The sequence below is a fragment of the Talpa occidentalis genome, unplaced genomic scaffold, assembly GCF_014898055.3.
Source record: "Talpa occidentalis isolate TD23 unplaced genomic scaffold, MPIMG_talOcc4v2.1 talOcc4.17, whole genome shotgun sequence".
Classification (NCBI taxonomy): Eukaryota; Metazoa; Chordata; class Mammalia; order Eulipotyphla; family Talpidae; genus Talpa; species Talpa occidentalis.
Window position 1 is genome coordinate 46263441 of NW_023601754.1, and position 18925 is coordinate 46282365.

The window sequence follows — 18925 nt, forward strand, 5'->3', positions numbered from 1 at the left end:
TGCTGTCCTCTCCCGTCCTGCACTGGGGTTGATTTGTGTGACCAGAAAGCAGAAGCCATGCAATGGGGTTATCCCTTCTGAGTTAGTTCCTTTGTTGTTCAAAGCAATTAAAAATGAGGGCCTCCCTGGTGGTGCAAGGGCTTAAGTCTCAGCACTGTGAAGCTATGCACAGTCTCTGCAGCATGAGGTCGATCCCCGGGCAGGGAGCTGACCCACATGGCGCAGCAGACCTCTCCTGTCGCCCCGCTGCTCCCCTCAGCAGTGTATCTCAGTAGATCCTGTTCTGCTCCCCACTCTGTCTCTGGTGGATCTTCTCAGCAACCCCCCCCCCACACACACACACCTCTGGCCTACATCCCATTCTTGTATGCATAAATAAGAAATTGAAAATCAAAAACAGCAGGTGCAAGCATTCCTGTTCAATTTTTTTAAGATCCACTGAAATACACTGCGCCACCAGAGACGCCCTCCCATTCGATCTTGTAAGCGCCGGTGCCACCTCGAGCCTGGATTATCATGGGATTTTCTTAGAATTGGTAAAGAGTTGCTGTTCAGCCTTTTATCTGCTCTGTGCTTTTGTTTTACCTGGAAGTGCTCCTGGGATGTGCCAGAGCAGCTAGGATCAGGGAAACTAGGTCTCTCCAAAAAGCAAACTACACCTTCACAACAGCAGGAGACAATCTCACAAAAGAACCTGGAGTGGAAAAGGGTCTATATATTTTATTTTACTGTGTTCCCTCACCCAGGGCTGGTAAGGGTGGGAATTCACATAGTCAATCCATCAGCAAACCCTGTTGGTCTGATACAGGGCAGGAGCACTCAAGAGCTTAGCTGCAGGGGTGCTGCAGGGGTGCATTTTCATTAGTCTGTTTCCAAGCTTATGCTGGTCTGGTGGCACTGGTCTGGTGGCGCTGGTCTGGTGGCACTGGCCCTGACGTGGAAGGCAGCCTGGGACTGGGTGGGGCCTTAAGATAGAATTGTCTCCAGTTATTTCTCCCGCTTGCATCTCACATCAGGAACCCTTCGGCCGCTGTCCCTTCTCATATTTCGTGGAGCCACGCCACGGATGGACAGCCTGCCTTCCGCCCTCGGTGTCAATGAGGTTTTTTTTTTTTAAGCACCCAGAATCATAATGAATGAACCTCAGGACTTTGCACCCGGGTGGCACCGCCCTCACCTCTGCCAGGCGGTTCCTCACACGGCCGCCAGCGGGCGCTGTTCCCGCTCTCGGAAGGTCCTGGGCCTCACATGCCCCAGCTCTTAGTGTGGCTCTGGGTTTATGGGATATACACACTTTCTAACATACAAGTGCATGTTACATGTGTAACAAATAAATACAGTATTAAAATATATTCGTGTAAATTTACTATCGAAGGAATGTAAGTGTAATATATTGATTTTACCAACCTGTTCCATTCACGCCATACCCCCACCTTCACCTCCACCACGCCCACTACACCCCCCATGGGTCCCACTGGAGTGCAAGCGCCAGGAGGGTTTAGCTTGATGAGCCCTCCTGCCGGATTCCCAGTCCCAGCCGGGGCTGAATACACAGGAATTGCTTGAGCAAGGTTTGTGGCTTGAATGAATTCCTCTCCCCAGCTGGAAGCAGGCTCAAAGGCTGAGCTGCTCCGCCCCACACCAGAGTGCCCTGGGGCAGGGCTGTTCTCCGGCCTGTGTCTGGGCCCCGCCCGTTTTCAGTGCCTGGAATCTCAGTACTGCTGACTCCAGAGCCTCCCCTGCCTGGTCCTGGCAAATGTGCCAGGCACAAGGGTGCATCTCAGTCCTCCCAACCAGCCTGTGCGTGAGGGTTTGTTATTATCCCCATTTCACAGATGAGGAAACTGAGGCCCAGAGAGGGTGACATTTTGCCCCCAGTTCCACAGCTAAAGAATGGGGGAGTATTCACCCACAAGGTCTAGCCTTCAAGTCCACATTCTTAACCACTAAAAATCTTACTACCCTGGAAAGCGCAGGGAGGGGTGTAGTTGCCAAGAGCAACTTTCAGCATGCTGCACATTTTACACCTTTTTCTTGGTGTGGACGCTGAAACCACACAAATGTGAAATCCCCCATCTGAGCCATTGTAATGATTCAGTGGCATTTAGTACATTCACAATATTGTGCAACTGTCATGACTCTCTAGTTCCAGAACATTCTTATTCCAAAAGGAAACTCCATACCCATTATGCACCCTCATCTCTCCCCACCTCTCCTTCCTTCCTGTCAATCACTAATCTGCTTTCCATTTCTAGAAAGTAACAACCTATTCTAGAGATTTCATATTGATGCAATGTTCTTTTGCGCCTGGCTGCTTTCACTCGGCTTGTGTTTTCAGGTTTTATTCACACTGTAACCTGGATCAGCACTTCATTCCTTTTATGGCTGAGTAACATCTGGTTGTTATTCAGCAGAGAGACCACACTTCATTGATCCATTCATCCCATGTGGACATTTAGGTTGTTTCTGTGTTCTAGTATAAGTAATTTTGTCATCTAATGCTATATATAAGTCCTCGTTTGCCCGTCTCTTTTTAATCCTCTTGGGTACATATCTAGGTGTGGAATTGCTGAATCATAGGACTATTCTATGTTGAAATTTTCGAAACATCATTATACTCTTCTCCACAACAGCTCCATTCTTTGACATGCCCACCAGCAATTCACAGGGCTCCAATTTCTCCACATTCTTACACTTGTTATTTTATTTTTGGTGTGATTACTGCCATCCTAGTGGATATGAAGTAATATTTCATTGTGGTTTTAATTTGCACTTCCCTGATGACTAATATGTTCAGCATCTTTTCACGTGTGTATGTCTTCCTTTGGAGAAATGTTGATTCAAATCCTTTGTCCATTTTTTTTTTTTTCAAGATTTATTTATTTATTTATACAAGCACTGGGTACAGTCAGAAACGCGGGAGGGTGAGAGAATTCACCAGAGCCAGAGGGGAGAGCAGAGCAGACAGACTGATGAAGCGCACTGCTAAGGGGAGCAGCCGGCGGCAGGAGAGATCTGCGGGCCATGTGGGACCCTCGCCCGGCGGCTGGGGATCGAACCAGCGCTGCAGAGGCTGCAGGCAGCTTTGCAACCCAGCGCTCAACCACTGCGCCACTGGGGAGGCCCTCCTTTGTCCATTTTTAACTTGAGTTTCTGTTATGAAGTTGTAGGAGTCTTTTTACGATTTGCAAATATTTTTCCCACTGTCATTTTGGTTTCTCTTTTCATTCTCTTGATAATGCCTTTTTTTTAAAAAAGATTTATTTTACTTATTTATGCATACAAGAGCTAGGGTGTAGACCAGAGGTGTGGGGGTGAGAGGACTCACCAGAGACAGAGTGGGGAGCAGAACAGGCAGATCCACTGAAATACACTGCTGAGGGGAGCAGCCGTTGAGACACAAGAGGTCTGCTGTGCCCTGTGGGTGAGCTCCCTGGCCCGGGATCGAACTCATATTGCAGAGGCTGTGGACAGCTTCATAGTGCTGTGCTCAACCCCTTGCTCCAGCAGGGAAGCCCCATCATTCTTTTGGATGATGCATGTGGCTTTCCAGTTGTCCTAACACCATTTGTTGAAGCGACAATTCTTTCCCCATTGAATCATCTTGGTTCCCTTGTCAAAAAATCAGTTGGCAATTGAGGTATAGGTTTATTTCTGAATTCTCTATTGTATTCATGTGTAGGTCTACCTTTGTTTTGATGACTGTAGCTTTATAGTAAGTTTGAATCTGGAAGTGTGAGTTTTCCAACTTTGTTCTTCATTTCAAAATTGGTTTGACTATTGGAATTTTTTTGCCATTCCATATGAGTTGTAAGATCATCTGTTCCTTTTCTGCATCCCACCCCCCAGAATGCTGGGGTTTTTAGTTTTGAAGAGATTGCTTTGAATCTTTAGATTGCTTTGGGGGAATATTATCAAGATCATCATATTAAGTGTGGCAATCCATGAATACAAGATGTCTTCCCATTTATTGTGTAATCTTTCATCTCTTTCAGTCATGTTTGATAGTTTTCAGTGAACAAGTCTTATCACTCCTCAATCAAGTTAATTCATAAGTACTTTATTTTTTTTTATACTATCATAAAGGGAATTGTTTTCTTAATTTCATTTTTGGAAAAAAAAAGTACTTCCTTATTTATTTCATTTTTGGACTGCTCGATTCTGTGTAAAGAAAGACAACTGATTTTTGTGTGTCACTTTGTGTCCTGCAACTTTGCTGAATTTATAACTTCAAAATGTGTGAATTTTTTAGTATTTTCTAGCTATGAGATCGTGTGATCTGTGAATAAAGATCATTTTACTTAGGTCTTTACAACTTGGATACCTTTTATTTGTTTTTCTAGCTTAATTGCTTTGGATAGAACTTCCAGTGCATTGTTGAATATAAAACAGCACAGGCAACCATCCTTTTCTTGCTCCTGACCTTAGGAGGAAAGTTTTCAGTCTTTGACAATTTAGTATGACGCTTACTGTGGTGCTACCCACATGGCACAGCAGACCTCTCCTGTCTTGCCCGCTGCTCCCCTCAGCAGGGTATTTCAGTAGATCCACCTGTTCTGCTCCCCACTCTGTCTCTGGTGACTCCTCTCACTCCCCGCACCTCTGGCCTGTACCCTAGTTCTTGTATGCATAAATAAATAAATCTTAAAAAAAAGTTTTTGGTCAATCACACAGTAGAAACTGCTGAAATTTTGTTTGGATACACCCCCTATACACAACTTTTCATTCATTTTCTTCTCTTCCATTTTTCTAACTTTATGCCGACATTGTCCGCCAGATGGCAGTGTAGGCATTTCACAGCTGCTGCCTGCGACCGTACCTGTGGTGGTTTTTCTTTTTTTATTATTTATTTATTTGTTTGTTTGTTTGTTTGTTTATGCAAGCACTGGGTACAGTCAGAAGCGCAGGAGGGTGAGAGAATTCACCAGAGCCAGAGCGGGGAGCAGAGCAGGCAGAAGGACCGAAGGACACTGCTGAGGAGAGCAGCGGGCGGCAGGAGAGGTCTGCGCGCCATGTGGGACCCTCCTCTGGTGGCCGGGGAGCAGCCGAGGATCGAACCGGCGCTACAGAGGCTTCAGGCAGCTTCGCAACCCAGCGCTCAACCGCTGCACCACCGGGGAGGCCCTGTGGTGGTTTTTCTATTCATGAATTTCATCTTGTTCTTCCTTTTTCTTAGAACAAGGAATATATGTGTATATATGCATAAATAATGTATGGATGCAGGGATACATATACATGTTTACATATAAATATGTACATGTATGTGATCTTTAAAAGATCATTGTTTTTGTATGATACTGGGTGTGCCTGCATAGGCTGTATCTGATTTTGTTAATTTTTTGGAAATGGCTTTCAGGGGCCTCCCTGGTGGCGCAAGGGGTTAAGGGTCAGCACTATGAAGCTGTCCGCAGCTACTGCAGCAGGAGCTCCATCCCCTGCCAGGGGGGTGACCCCCATGGCACAGCAGACCTCTCCAGTCTCCCCATTGCTCCCCTCGGCAGTGTATTTCAGTACATCTGCCTGTTCTGCTCCCCACTCTCTCTGGTGAATCCTCTCACCACCCCAACACCACTGGCCTACACCCCAGCTCTTGTATGCAAAAATAAATAAATCTTTCAAAAAATGTAAAAATTAAAAATTAATAATACTGGTGACCTTTGCATGAAGAGGACCACCCACGAAGTCCAAAAAACTCTGTTTGGCTTAAGTTGGCCTTCCAATCCGCATGTTCTGCTTTGGGGATTCAACCAACGGACATCATCGTCGGTTGAATCTGAAGGCTTAACCCAAACAAGCATACTTTCCACCATCTTTATAGCCACAGTAAAGGTGCAGTTGAGCGTCCTGGCAGAGGTGCGCGAGAGCACCACTCATGCCCAAAAGTTCGGCAGATGCCAGGTCCTTTTTAGGCCGTACTCCAAAGTCATCCTCCAGTTTCTGTGATGATGAAGCCTGAATTTGAAATCCCTGATGACCACAGAGCTGGGGCATTGTTGTGACGCTCACAGGCAGATTACACAAGTGTAGCCTGATCAGTTCCAGAGTGAGCTACAATTCTAAGGTTTAGAAAAAAAAGGCTAAATGACCTGTTTCTGTGCCATCAGCTTGGTTTCATTGCACTGACAACCTCAGCTGGCATCACGGAGTACAAAGATACAAGAGGAAAACACACAGGAGGGGAAATCCTGGGGTTCTTTTTCTCGGGATGTAATAGCTACATGCAAATAAAATGCCTCAATGGACCAAAAGTGCACATGTGTAAATGCATGGTTCAAACCCGTCTCATTCAAGGTCAACTGTACTCGTCAGCCGTGTGTGACCACATTTATTTGCATACTCTTAGGTGCTGCTGCTTCAATGAACTTTCAAAAAGTGAGTCTATCTCTCTGAGTCTATTTCCTTAGGAGGGCCTCTGGTCTTCTTTATCTCATGACAATGGCTCCTTAGTCTTTCTTGATTATTCCCTTAGGATTCAAATTTAAGATTAAAATCTGGTCTCAATCTCTATTTGGGGTCTAGTGACTGGCCAGCAACTGAGTTGGCCACTAGAGTCAGGAATTCTTCCTGTATGCAATCAACTCTGGCCACAGGGAGAAGATAGAAGCTTTTGACAGCACATCACACACACACACAGACACACACACACACACACCCCTACAGACAAATCATGGCTAAAACAGTTTTTTTTTTTGGATGAAAATAATCCAGAAATCAGAAATTTCATGGTTGGAGGACCCAAGATCTTCTCTTTGTGCTCTGCTCTTTCAGTGCATGGGCATTGGCTCGCTTCTTAGGCACAAAATGGATGCAACGGCTCCGACCATCACACTTTCAGATCCTCACAGCCAAAGCCGGGGGAAAGAAGAGGTAGTTCTTCTGGATTCTTTTTACCAAGGGAAGAAAACTTTCCTAGAGGTCTCCAGGCAAATGTCCCCTTGCGATCTCTAGGTACAAGTCCTTCCCTTGAGCAATCGTTGACAAGAGAGAGGAATGAGGATGTGGCAATAGTTAGCTGTGACCTCAACAAATCAGAATTCTGGTTCCAAAGTCAGTGGCTGTTGGATAGGCCACAGGCCTCACCTGCTTAGTAGAATCACAGAATCTCCCTCCAGCAAGCTGGACTGGAGATAAACTGCATGTCACACACCCAGCAGATAACAGACTAGCAACAAGATATGCCTGATCCTCATGACTGACTCTACACCTGCACATTGCAACTAAGCGCCAAAACAAGGGTACCCCTTATGTCTTATAGACACTTGATATTTGCCCTCTCCAAGGGCTGGGTACCCTGCCTCCCTCCATATCCACCACCTGGAGTATTGGCTGTGGGTGCTAGGAACCCTGGGAGAGGGAGCAGGGCAAGGGCAAAGACAGAGGCAGCGACCTCTTTGGGGGCTATCCTGGAGGTGAGAGAGGATGGGACAAGGTATCAGTGCAAAGACAAGATCTGGGCTGAAGCCAAGATGAGGGGACAGACAGGACAGCTGGGCAGCAGTACAGGACCTGAGGACAGATGGGATCTGACGGGAGGACTTCATGGGGGGAGATGTGAAGTTCAGCTTGTGACAAAGGGCAAAACTCTCCCATGTCACAAACCACGAGGACCCGGATCGCTGAGTCCCTGCACAGGAGCAGCGTGACTGCGCTTCTGGTCAAGAGCCAGGGTCCCCGGTTGCATCACTGGAGATGACTGCTCAGGTCTTGTTCTTTGGCATTTTATTTCAAAATTGCAGCAAGAAGAGAATATATATACACATATATCTCAACGGCACCACCGGGAGATCCGAAAACGGAGCGGAGTCGAGGCCAAGATGCAGTCTTAACCCCACAAAACGGAGATGCAGGGGTCGAGGTCCCCGAGGCCTGAGAGGCGGGGCGAGGGGCCGAGACACCTGTGTCGGGCCCTTATGGCTTTGGGAGTGTAGCGACCGTGGGAGCCCCGGGGACCGGGCGCCGGGCCCCAGGCCTTTAGTTATATTGCACTTCAGGTGAGTCATTGGTAGGAGGCGGCGAGCGTCCGGGGCGAGGCGAGGAGGATCCGAGGGGTGCTGGGCCCCCGCCGCGGCGTCACACCTGCAGCATCCACTCGTGCGCCTTCGCTCCGTACTGCGAGACAGGGGGGCGGCTGAGAGGGAGGGGGCGCCTCTCCCAGCAGGCCCGGTGCGTTCCCGCGGACGTGGGGGGCGCACAGGAAACGCGCTCCACTTCCGGGAAGCGCGCCGGCCGCGCAGAGGCTGCCGGGAGCCGGAGCCGGAGCCTCTGGGAGCAGGTCCTCCCGGAGGGGCCCGCGAGTCGGGGCTCCAGGTCCCGAGCACCGGGGTGGGCGGGGAGCGCCAGGCCCAGGGGCGGGAAAGGGCGCAGAGGGTCTGGGAACGCTGCTGGGCCCGAGGCCGGACACCTGGAGAAGACGCACCTCCCAGGCCGCGGGTAAGGCCCAGGCCGAGCACCTGTGGCCTCCAGGGCGGGGGTGGGGTGGGGAATTCTCTCAACGGGGTTCCCAGAAGCCACAGAGGCCCCGAGGGGGGTTCTCAAGACAAATGGTGCGCCCAGAAATCCGGAGGCTCATGAGCAAGAGGTCTTTGGCCCTAGGGGGTGTTGTAAGACACCCAGATGAGGGGTCCGGCCCTCGGGATGGGCCCGAGTGCACTGAGAGGGCCTTTTTAGGGGTAGGCCGCGGGGCTGCCTGTCCTGGGGCTCCTGGGAGGAGACTCTGCAGACCAGCCTGCCGCCCGGGGCACCTCACCTGGATTGCCTTCAGCTCGTTATAGAAACGCTCGATAAGCTCAGGGCCGTTGTCCATGGTGGGAATGTGGAGGTTCTGGAGCAGAAAGTGCCGTGAGGGCCGGCCCACTTCCCCCTTTCCCTCCCGGTGCCTCCCGAGCCCATGCGGGTGCCCCCTCACCTTGCCCTGGTACATGATTTGGTGCACAGGGCAGACCTGGCAAGCCGTGCCTGAACCGAAGACCTCCCGAACCCGACCCTCCTCCAGGGCCCGCACCAGCATCTTCATGGTGATCTTCCGCTCCACCACCCGGAATTCGCCCTGCGGGAGAACAGCCGGCTCGGCCTGGGCTACCGCCTGCTGCAGGGCCTCGCCCTGTTTCCCTCAGGTGGCAAGCAGACAGCCGGCCAAGGGAGGGGACAGGCAGGCGTGCCCCCCCACCCCGCACCCATCACTCCTGCCCTCACCCAGGTCTTGGCCAGGTCCAGCAGGCTCTGTCTGACCACTCCAGGCAGGATGACCCCATCCAGCGGGGGCGTCACCAGCTCCAGCACTGGTGGGAGGAGGGGCAGGGGTTACGTTGCATCCCCAGGCCCTCCATTCTCTCAGGAGCCACCAGCCCAATCCTAAAGGCCCGCCAGCGGCTGGGGATACAGGACCACCCACTCCTGCCAGGGCTGGGAATGGGTCATGGGCAGGCTCACCCCCATCCTCGTGGGTCCAGTAGATGAAGATGTTCATGGTGCCCACCTCGGTGAGCTCGTGGTCAGGCCCGTACAGCCACAACACCTGCTCGCAGCCCTTCTTTTTCGCCTCCTGCTGCACGAACACCGTGGGCCCGTAGTTCCTGGCGGAGGGCGGCCTGGTCAAGCAGGGCAAGGGCCTGTCTCCGCCCACACACCCAAGAGCAGACCCTGCTTCTCCCCAGCGCCCAGCCCTGCTGCGGCCCAGGCTCGGGCCGTCCGTTCCCCCTCGTCTGCCCCTCCCACCCTCAGCCCCAGGACAGTAGTTTCCTCCACAGGGTCGCTCTCCTCACCCCAGGACAGATCCCTGCCTGTCCTTCAGGATCCCCTGTGACGTCACCCCCTCTGGCAGATCTTTCAGAACCTCCAGACTAGGTTCCAGGCCTTCTCTGTACCCCACGACCCCCACCAACTTGGGCACCTCGGCGACTTCCTGTACTGCCTATTTCGATGTGGTTTCTCGCCCCGAGCTGATCTTGCTCCTCACCTGCTCACAAGCCTGCCGTGGCTCCCCATCGCCTCTGGGACAAGATGCCAGCCCCCATCTGGTGTTCAGGGCCTGCCTGGTCTGAGTACTAAGCCTTTTGCACAAACCAGACTTTTTTTTCTTCCCTGACACCACGCCTGTGACCCTCCCCGTCCCTCTCGCTCCCCCACACACACACACACACGGGCCCCAGGATTGAAAACTGCTCCTCATTTGTACCTGCAAGCCAGGAAACCATCTTACCCAGCCGACTCAGTGAGGTGTTGCCACCTCTTCTGTGAAGCCTTCAAGCCGCCCCTTGTTACCTCCAGCAGAGCACATGCTGCTCTGGCCATGAGGTTCCCCGCCAGGCTGGGGCCCCAGCAGCTCAGGGCCCAGATCTGACTCATTTGTGTCCCCACTTTACCAGCACAGGACCTGACCCTCAGGCGACTTCACGAGATGCACAAGGAAAGGACCTGAAGGAAGCCCCCACTGGACTGCTCTGCTGTCCCGACAGGCCTGTACCCCAAGCCCCCTTTGATCACCACCTAGGGCCCCCTCCCTTCCAAAGCCCTTGGGGAGAAAGATTTACACAGAATGTTCACCCAGGGATGGTGGGCGTTGCAGGCCCAGGGGACCTGGGAGGCAGGCATGTGGGAAGCGGTAGCCCCAGCCCAGCCTGGTGTTCAGAGGAAGCTTCCAGGGGGCAGAGACCAGTAAGCTTTGTGTCAGCTTTTTTTCCTGAAAGCTTTCCAGGGTGCCAGCTCTGGTTTCTCCACTGGCCTCCAGCCAACCCCTTCCCCTCTCTGAGTTACCCTGGCACTGAGGAGGGAGCCCCCTGCCTGCCAGTGACATCACAGTCCCCCCGTGAGCTCCCCCCACCAAGTGAAAGCACAGGGAGGACAATGACACCCAAAGACCCACCCCAGACCAGGGGCACTGCCCCTGGCTGATGGCCGGGGCACCCGATGTGGGGGCGGGTGGGGAGGCGGGGAACTACTTACCCCCCCAACTTGCAGTCGCCGACCCCACCCACCCAGGCCCGGATGAATGTGGGGTCAGCCAGGAGGGAGACAGGGCGCACGGAGTCTCCAGGGAAGTAGGAGCCCACCGGGCAGAGAATGACGAATAGGAGGGCTCGTGTGGAATGGCCGACACCTAGCGAGGGCTGCCAGGGGCAGAGCGGCCGTCAGGGCCCCGGCAGTCAGGCCCCCGGCCCACCCCAGAGCCAGACCCAGGAGCTGGGGGTCCCCAGCCCTCCCCTTCAGGGCCCCTGGCCCCCCGCCCAGGGAGTCAGACAGACCTCATTCCCAATGAGCACGGGCCGGACGTAGAGGCTGGTGCCCGGGCTGTCAGGCACCCAGTCCTTGTCCACTTCCACCAGCCGGCGGATGCACTCGAGTAGCTCCACCTTGTTGAAACTCTGGGCGGAATTCTGGAGTCAGGGGCCTGGCAGGCCTCACCCCACACCTCAAGCCCCCCACCTCCTGTGGCCAGGGTCCCTCACCGGCAGGCAGAGCCGCAGGGCCGAGCGCAGCATGCGGTCCATGTTGAGCCAGGGTCGGAAGAGGCGCACCTGCTTGTCCTGGCCTTTGAACGCCTTCATGCCCTCGAAGAGCTGCGGGAACAGAGGGGGGGCGGGCGGCTTAGGGCTCTAGACCGCCTCAGACAGCCATAGAGGCTGTGAAGCGACACCCACACAAGGGCACAGACACAGAAAGATGCAGAGACAGAGCTGGGCGAGGAAGAGAGGAGAGAAGAGACAAGTCTGGAGAGGTAGCGGCTACCGAGAGCAGAATCTTCTCAGAAGAAACCCAGCAACGGCAGTGCAGAAGAGTGCTTAACCCCTTTTCCACGTTACTGGCGTGATGCTGGGGTGGAAGTTGTATTTTTAAAGTCCTTGTGTGTTAGACTGACACTGAAGTTGCTACGGATGAAATAATGCAATGTCCAGGATTTGCCGCAGAATCCACTGGAAGGGCAGGGAGGGTGAAAGGGGAGATGAAACCAGATGGCGACCAGCAGGTGCCGACTGAGGAAGCAGAGCGATGTTTGAGGAGTGGGTGGTGGTCTACTGCTGCTTTATGTTGGAGACTTTCCATAATAAAGACTTTATTATATAATTTTTTTAAAAAGTTGGATCCCCACCCCTACCCTGTTGTTCTTGGGAGAAAGTCCAAAGCCTCCCCCTGGCCTTCCAGGCCCCACAAGATCTGGCCGCTCTCGCCTCCAATATGATTTCAGCTCATAACACAAATGGTTTATCTAATGCACCAAGTAGTCCTACACAAATGTTTTTGACTCTACCCTGATCGAAAAATCAGCCTAGAAACTGAAGAGTTCATGGAAAAGGAAATTCAAGTAACTCTCATGCTGATGAAAGATGGGCGGCTTCCTTCACAAGTGAGGGAAAACGCTAATTAAATTTACATCTGGACACCCGTAAAACTACTGAGGAGACTGGAAGAGATTAAAAATTTGACAAGAGTTGTCCAGGATTATGGAGAAATATGCTCTGCTGGTGGGTGTGGAAACTGGTAGAACTACAGAGGGCGATTATAGTCATTCATTGCTTAATGACGGTATGTTCCGAGAAATGTGTTATTAGGTATTGTGTGGATATCAAGTGTAATTACACAAACCTACATGGTACACCCTCCGACACACTTAGGCGAAATATAGGGACCCCTGTCCTACATGCCATCCAGAGTTAGAATATCGTTACGCAGTGCATGGCTCTACAAGCATGCATTCCCTTTGACCCAACGGTTCTAGAAGTTGAATGGAGACACTTAACATGCTATTTATTAGATTGTCTATTTCAATATTGTTTATAATAGCACAAGACTGGAAATGACCTAACTGTCCAACATAGGGGATTGCCTAAACGAGGCACTGTGGGAATGGAGTACTACGCAACAACAACAAAGAAAAGGCTCGTTGAGGGCAGCATTAAAGCAAGCAAGACGCCAGGCAGTGAGTATACCATCTGCTGCGGCCTTTTGTGTGGAAAGAATGGAATAAAGCCATTGCTTAACGACATTTGGGTCCATGAGCGACTGCATATACGATGGTGGCCCCAACAGGCTGTGCCATCCAGCCTAGGTGCAGAGGAGGCTGCACCATTTAGGTTTGTGAAATTACACACATCGATGAAATTGCCAGAGGACAAATTTCTCACATCATATTGCCGTCAAGTAGCATGACAGTATACATGTGGGAACTGGAAAAGGCGCTGCTAAGTGGCTGAGGATCTGGGGAGCTGGCCTCTCTGTTTTACATCTAGAATGGTGAACCATGGGTGAGTATGTGGCCCATTTTTAATTGTAATTTTAAAACGCTCAAAATAGACATTTAAAAAAAACACGAGGGGTAAGGACAGAAAGCAGATTAGTGGTGTCGGGCTGGGGCGAGGGCCATGGGAAGTGACTCCTTAAGGGGGCCACAGTTTCTGCTGGGGAGATGAATCAAGTTCTGGACCCAGATGGGCGGGGGCCGGGGGAGGGGGGTGTCTCATGTGGTGAATGTACTAATGCCCTTGAGTGGTAGACTTTAAAAAGGGTGCACACGCTCCATTTTATTATTACGTGGAGTCTTATGTGTGTGTGTGATCACCACGATAACACACAGTGAAGAGGCGGTCGGCCTGTTACTCCGCGTGTGCCCGAGCGAGGACGGCTTGGAGAGGTGACCTACCTATGTCCTCCGCTGGCTGCAGTTCCCAGGCCCCTGGCGCGAGAAGGAGCGCGAAAGTGCACATGAGGTCTGCCAAGGCCTCTTAACCCCTTCCCTCTGAACTCGCTCAGTGGAACAAGTTCTGGGTCCCAGCCGGCGGACGGCCTGCCGTGTTGGGCTGCAAGGAGGGGTAAATCACCTTCCAGGGGACTCTGCACAGAGAAGCCCAGCGAGGCCGCTCACCAGGCGTCTGAATGCTACCGCTGGGCGCCGCCCCTGCGCTGCACTGATGGGTCCTAGTTGAACGGCGAGAGCAGGTATGGAAAAAAGACCCCTCCAAGTCGCTAAAGAACAAAAGGAAAATGGACCTAAAGTCACAGAACTGTGGCCCCGAGCTCCTCAGACTGCCAGCCGATGACTAGGGGGTTAGCAGGCCCATCTGACCTTATGACAAGTGAAGCTTCCACGTGAAGACACGCCTCTGCCACGCGGAAGTCTCAGTCAGTGCCTCGGGAGCACGCGCCTCACTGAGTCCCACGGAGCCTTCTTCCCCCGGGTCCCCTGGGGCAGTCCTCTGGGCTACCGGGTCACCTGGCCTCCACCCGCCCTTCCGTTCTCTCACCCAGCCAGCCACGTCCTCCAGGCCCCTCCCGTCCACCCATCCCCTGCTCTCGCCCCACGTCTGTCTGTCCTCTCAGCTCTGGACCGCCAACGCACCAGTGCCCCCTGCCACCCCCATGATATCCCCAGTCTCCTCCCAACCCAACTCCCCACACACCCCGGACTACCCTTTATGCTGTGTCACCGTGCTGGCTGGTCCCTTCCCCTCTTTGCTGGGAGGGAACCCCTTTATTGCAGGACAGAGGTAGGGCAAGTAGTCTCCCTAGCACCCCACAGGCCTCAGCTGCCTCCACCACAGCACAGATCCCATTGGGCTGTAATTACAGCATGGGGTGTGCAAGTGAAGGAAGTGTGTACACTCGTGTCAGGGGGCCCGGCGTCATCCAGGGCTGGATGATGGGGCAGGGAAAGGCAGAAGAAGCAAAGCCAGGGCAGTGGAGCCAGCAGTGGCACAGCAGGAGGGAAGGTGAGCCGAGAGCAGTGGGGACCAGAGATCAGCGTGCCACCTGCAGGGAGTAGTGGAGGGCAGAGCAGGCCGGGTGCAGCGAGAGGTTCTGGAAGGGCTGGATCCGGGGCCTGCTCCAGCCCTTCTCCCCATTCCACTCCACCATCAGCATGTGGTCAGTGAACGTCTTCCCAAACACCAGGGGCTCGCTGGGATGAGGCTTCTTCTGAGGGGCCCGCGTCATTTCCAGCTGCAGGTCTGCAGCCTAAGAAAAGAACAGGGGACCCAGATAGCCTGGAATCTGGCTACAACCTCCATACTGGAAAAACTACAACTCCCATAAATCCTTGGGACTAAGGCCCAGAGAGACGAGGGATCTGTTGCCCCAGAGGCTTCTGGGACATGGAATTGCATCTCTTTCCCCACCACCTGATGGCCGGCTGTTAAGCTACTCCACTGCCACCCACTTCATCTTTGAAAGTGGACCTTTGGGAGATACTCAGATCTAGCTGCCAGCCACCCCCTCCCTCAGCCGAGGAGTCCTGGCCCCCAGCTGCCTCCTTCCTAAGTCCTGGGAGTCCAGGCCCCCAAAAACCCCTCTTTGATGTTTAGAAGTCCAGTCCCCTCCTTTCACCTTGAAGTCAGATGAGGCATATCTTCTGGGACCACACAGAAGCCAGCGGCCAGGGAGAAGTTTCCGGACCCAAATCTGGCAGTGGGGGGAAGGTAAGAAACATGGCGAGTTCAGTAGAGTGCAAGCAGGGTCTCTGACAGCCTTTTGCCACTCCTGCACTTGGGAGGGCCCTCTGGCCTGCTCTGTGCAGGCCCAGTGTACTGAAGCTTGGCCACGTGTGGCCCTGGCCAAGTCCCTTCCTTATCCCCATGAGGCCATCCCTAGAAAGAACTCAATCAGTGCCCATCCCCTCCTCCAAGCTGGGCAAAGTCAAATACAAGCACCTCCCACCCCAGGGAACTTTGGCCCCAGCCTTGAGAATAGCTCAGACGAGAGGGCGACAACGACAAGGAAAGGTGCAGAGGTAAGTGAAAGCCTCCTGACAAGAGTTAGAAAAGTGAGAGACCTACGAGTCTACCCCAGGAGCAAGAGCCAGGCCCCCAGCCCCTCTTTCTGCAGATCCAGGAGTCCAGGTGCCCAGTCTCCCCTCCCGCAGACCTGGGGGTCCAGGCCTCAATCTCATTTACCTCAAAACCGGGTGTCCAGGCCCCCAGCTACCTCCTCCCTCATACCCTGGAGTCCAGGTCCCCAGCCCCCTCCTCCCAAATACCCTGGAATCTAGGCCCCCAGCCCCCTCCTCCCAAATACCCTGGAGTCCAGGCCTCCAGCCCCCTCCTCCCAAATATCCTGGAGTCCAGGCCTCCAGCCCCCTCCTCCCTCAGAACTCAGGAGTCCAGATACTTAAAACTCTCCTCCCTCAGACCCAGGATTTCAAATTCTTATTTGGGGATTGCCAACACCTAGAAACTGTCCAGACCCAGGATTCCAAATTCTTATTTTCAGGGTATTAGATTAACTGGGCTCAAATTATCCAACCCTATACCTTAGACACCTTCAGATCCCCTGGCAGAAGGGGAGCCACATGAACCTGGGGACACTGCTCAGGCCTTGTGGCCCTGCCTGAGGCAAGCAGGGGCGAGCAGGTCCAGCTGTATCCACCAGGACTTCCTCTCTATGTTCTTTGATCTCTCACACGCTTCTTCCCCCAGCCTGCCTGCGTCCTGCATTTGGGAGAGGCACAACAGCCTGACCTCATCCTGCCCTGTGAGCTGGGTGAGCTGACACCAGCCAATGAGAAAGGACGTGAATGGCTGCGGTCACCATTCAGTGGGTGAGTCACGGGAGATGGGGGGCTGTGGGGCTACAATACCCTAGTGATCCATCTGCGCCCTCTCAGGAGTGGTCATGGATAGTGGGCCCAAGGGCTTCTGGGATGATCCAGGTGTGGTTCCAGGGCAGGCCTCTAGGTGGCAGTGTATGGCCTGCACTAGCCTGGCCAAGCTTCAGTCCAGGAAGGGATGGGACACGGAAGGCAGGGACAGAGAATGACCCAAGAGGGAGGGAACAGTCAGCATCTGGACAGGACTGTGGCCCGAGAGCAAGCCACAGTGGAAAAATAATAAAAGCGCGTGAAAGAGTGAAGAGCAAGAATGAAAACAAAGAGACTCGGGAATAGAAAACTAACTGGGGGAAAAAAAAAAAAAACACAAATGAAGGCCAAGAAATGCCAAAGTAGATATGATCATAAAGAGCGAGGCAGGAAACACCAGGAGGCCAACTCAGCCGAAGTAACGCCTGGAGAAAAATACCGCAGGCAAGAGAGAGAGGGGAGGAGGGAAGGAGGAGAAAGAACAAGGAAATAGAGACTCCACACAGCAGGAGGTGAAAGGGAGATGCAGAGAAAGGAGGACTTGGACAGACAGCAACGCCAACACCTAGAAACCATCTCAGCGATGCTTAAAAGGTGACATCCAGGAGAGAGAGAAAGAACAAGCAGAGAAGCGTATCCATAAGGCAGAGAGAAGGTGCTGGCACGGTGTCTGGGGGATTATAACTCTCCACTGGCCACAGAGACCTTGTCACACTGGAAGAAGCTGTCTTTCCTCTTGGGATATTTCTCTAAGGGCAGGGGTCTCAGCCCTGGGACGGTGTCCCCCATGTGACACCCCGAATGAGAGGGACTGAGTGCAAAGAAAACACTCGGATTGTACATGGGTTTTTGCAACCAAGAGTGTAAAAGGATTTGGGCTGAATGAAGAAACAAAGAGTGTGGGTGAGGGGTATACACAGGGCAGGGCTCTGTGTAACATGAGCCTCCGCGGTGACATTACAGCCCAGAACTGACTTCCCAACGCGGCCCAGGTGTGTCCCCATCAACGCTCAGAATTGTCTCTGTCGTTGCCTACACCGTCCTCCCCACTTCAAGACTGCCCCATCACAGGCCAGCAAGAGTCCTCCTCACAGTGCAGTGCTGTCCTTGTCTCAGCCGGAGACCGTGCCTAGCACAGCTCCAGGCTGTCTCTGTCATGACCCAGAACTCTCCCTCACAGATCAGGATTGTCCTATCATAACATCCTGCTCGAGAAGCTCCACATCACAACCCCAGACCGTCCTGTCACTGCCCAGGAGTGTCACCATCAAAACCCGGACTGCCCCAGTCACAGTCCATCGCCATCTGTCACCAAGATTCCAAGAAAGTACAAGGTTGGCCCTGCCAGTCAGCCAGCTGGGATAAGAGATCCGGACCAAGTCAAGCGGAAAATGGCAGGAAACGCTTCTCCCAAGGTTTCGCCGCAGCTGTCAGGGTTGGTACGCCCCGCGTTCCTGGAGCTTTTTTTCTCCCCAAGTATTTTTTGTCTTTAGAGTAAATTCCCCGCCTCCTTTCTTCGCGTAGTTACTGTTTCCTTCCTCACTGAGAAACCTTGTTCTCGAAACTCACTGATTCCGACACACTCTGCAGCTTCACATCCTATCGCTGAGAATGGACTCTCGCTCTCGCCCGCAGGACCTGCCACTAGGGGAAGCGGCCGCTATGTCCCACCCAGGTGCCGAGCTTCAGATAAGGGTTATCCCGCGGCGCCAGCGGCCACGCCACCGTCGCCTTCAGTTCCAAGAAAGCAGGGTCCTGGGGCCGATCAGGTCTGGGGCTGAACCTGGGTACCTTCATCTCGCCCCCCACCCCCTCCGGCCCATCCCCGTCCGGTGCCCGTCCTATTGCCGCGCCCTCCTCCCGCCGCCTCCTGCCATCCAGGGCCCCTCACCGCCCACGGCCGGGGCGCCGGCCCCAGGAACGCCCTCCGCTGCCTTCCGAGGGCCCCCCTGCTCCTCGCGCCCCGCAGCGGAACGCAGGAGCCGGAGGAGCAGCGTCAGGCCGGACCGCCGGCCGCGAGTGGTCCGCCCGGCAGCGCGCCGCCCCGCGGGATCCCCAGCCCCGGCGGCCAGCGCACCCACCTGCCCCAGCGCGGCTGCGGCCATGGTCGGTGCGGCGGGGAACTGCGCCCGCCCGCGGCGCGGCCCCTAAGAAAGACGTTCCGGCCCCGCCCCGCCCCGCCCACGCCCCCTCCCGCGAGGGCCGCCCGCCCGGCACCCCTGGCCGCCCCAATTGCAGGGCGCCCGCGGAGAACGCATGCGCTGGAGCCCGCCGGCCCCGGGGTGCACACTGAAACACACCCTCCCCCCAGCCCCCACCCCGGCCTGTTCCAGACGCGGAGGCCGGCGCGTGCCTGCAGCGATG

General features: G+C 53.9%; 1 protein-coding gene across 3 annotated transcripts; it reads right to left on the reverse strand.

The window, feature by feature from the left end:
• Positions 1 to 6207: 6207 nt before the first annotated feature.
• Positions 6208 to 18693, reverse strand: BCAT2 (branched chain amino acid transaminase 2). Of its 3 annotated transcripts, none has more exons than XM_037516933.2 (11): positions 18643 to 18693; positions 15313 to 15387; positions 14740 to 14943; positions 11445 to 11555; positions 11241 to 11360; positions 10942 to 11105; positions 9430 to 9572; positions 9193 to 9278; positions 8906 to 9046; positions 8747 to 8821; positions 6208 to 8109 (listed from the first exon to the last, which is right to left on the reverse strand). In XM_037516933.2, the coding sequence occupies exons 1-11, from the start codon at positions 18664 to 18666 to the stop codon at positions 8071 to 8073; spliced, it is 1182 nt and encodes a 393-aa protein (XP_037372830.1). In that variant the 5' UTR covers positions 18667 to 18693; the 3' UTR covers positions 6208 to 8070. The 3 variants fall into 3 exon arrangements, with proteins under 3 accessions (XP_037372830.1, XP_037372831.1, XP_037372832.1); XM_037516934.2 differs by lacking the exons at positions 15313 to 15387; positions 18643 to 18693 and adding exons at positions 13856 to 13956; positions 14057 to 14093 and having other exon boundaries at positions 14401 to 14776; XM_037516935.2 differs by lacking the exons at positions 14740 to 14943; positions 15313 to 15387; positions 18643 to 18693 and adding an exon at positions 13812 to 13846.
• Between the last annotated feature and the right edge of the window lie 232 nt (positions 18694 to 18925).

Bases quoted from the DNA above. Each gene is read 5' to 3' on its own strand.
- BCAT2 (XM_037516933.2), bottom strand. From the start codon at position 18,666: ATGGCCGCAGCCGCGCTGGGGCAG. The intron at 11,361-11,444 runs GTGAGGGACCCT...AATTCCGCCCAG, and splicing joins CCCTGCGGCTCTGCCTGCCG to AGTTTCAACAAGGTGGAGCT. The intron at 9,573-10,941 runs GTAAGTAGTTCC...GCCCTCCGCCAG, and splicing joins GGCGACTGCAAGTTGGGGGG to GAACTACGGGCCCACGGTGT.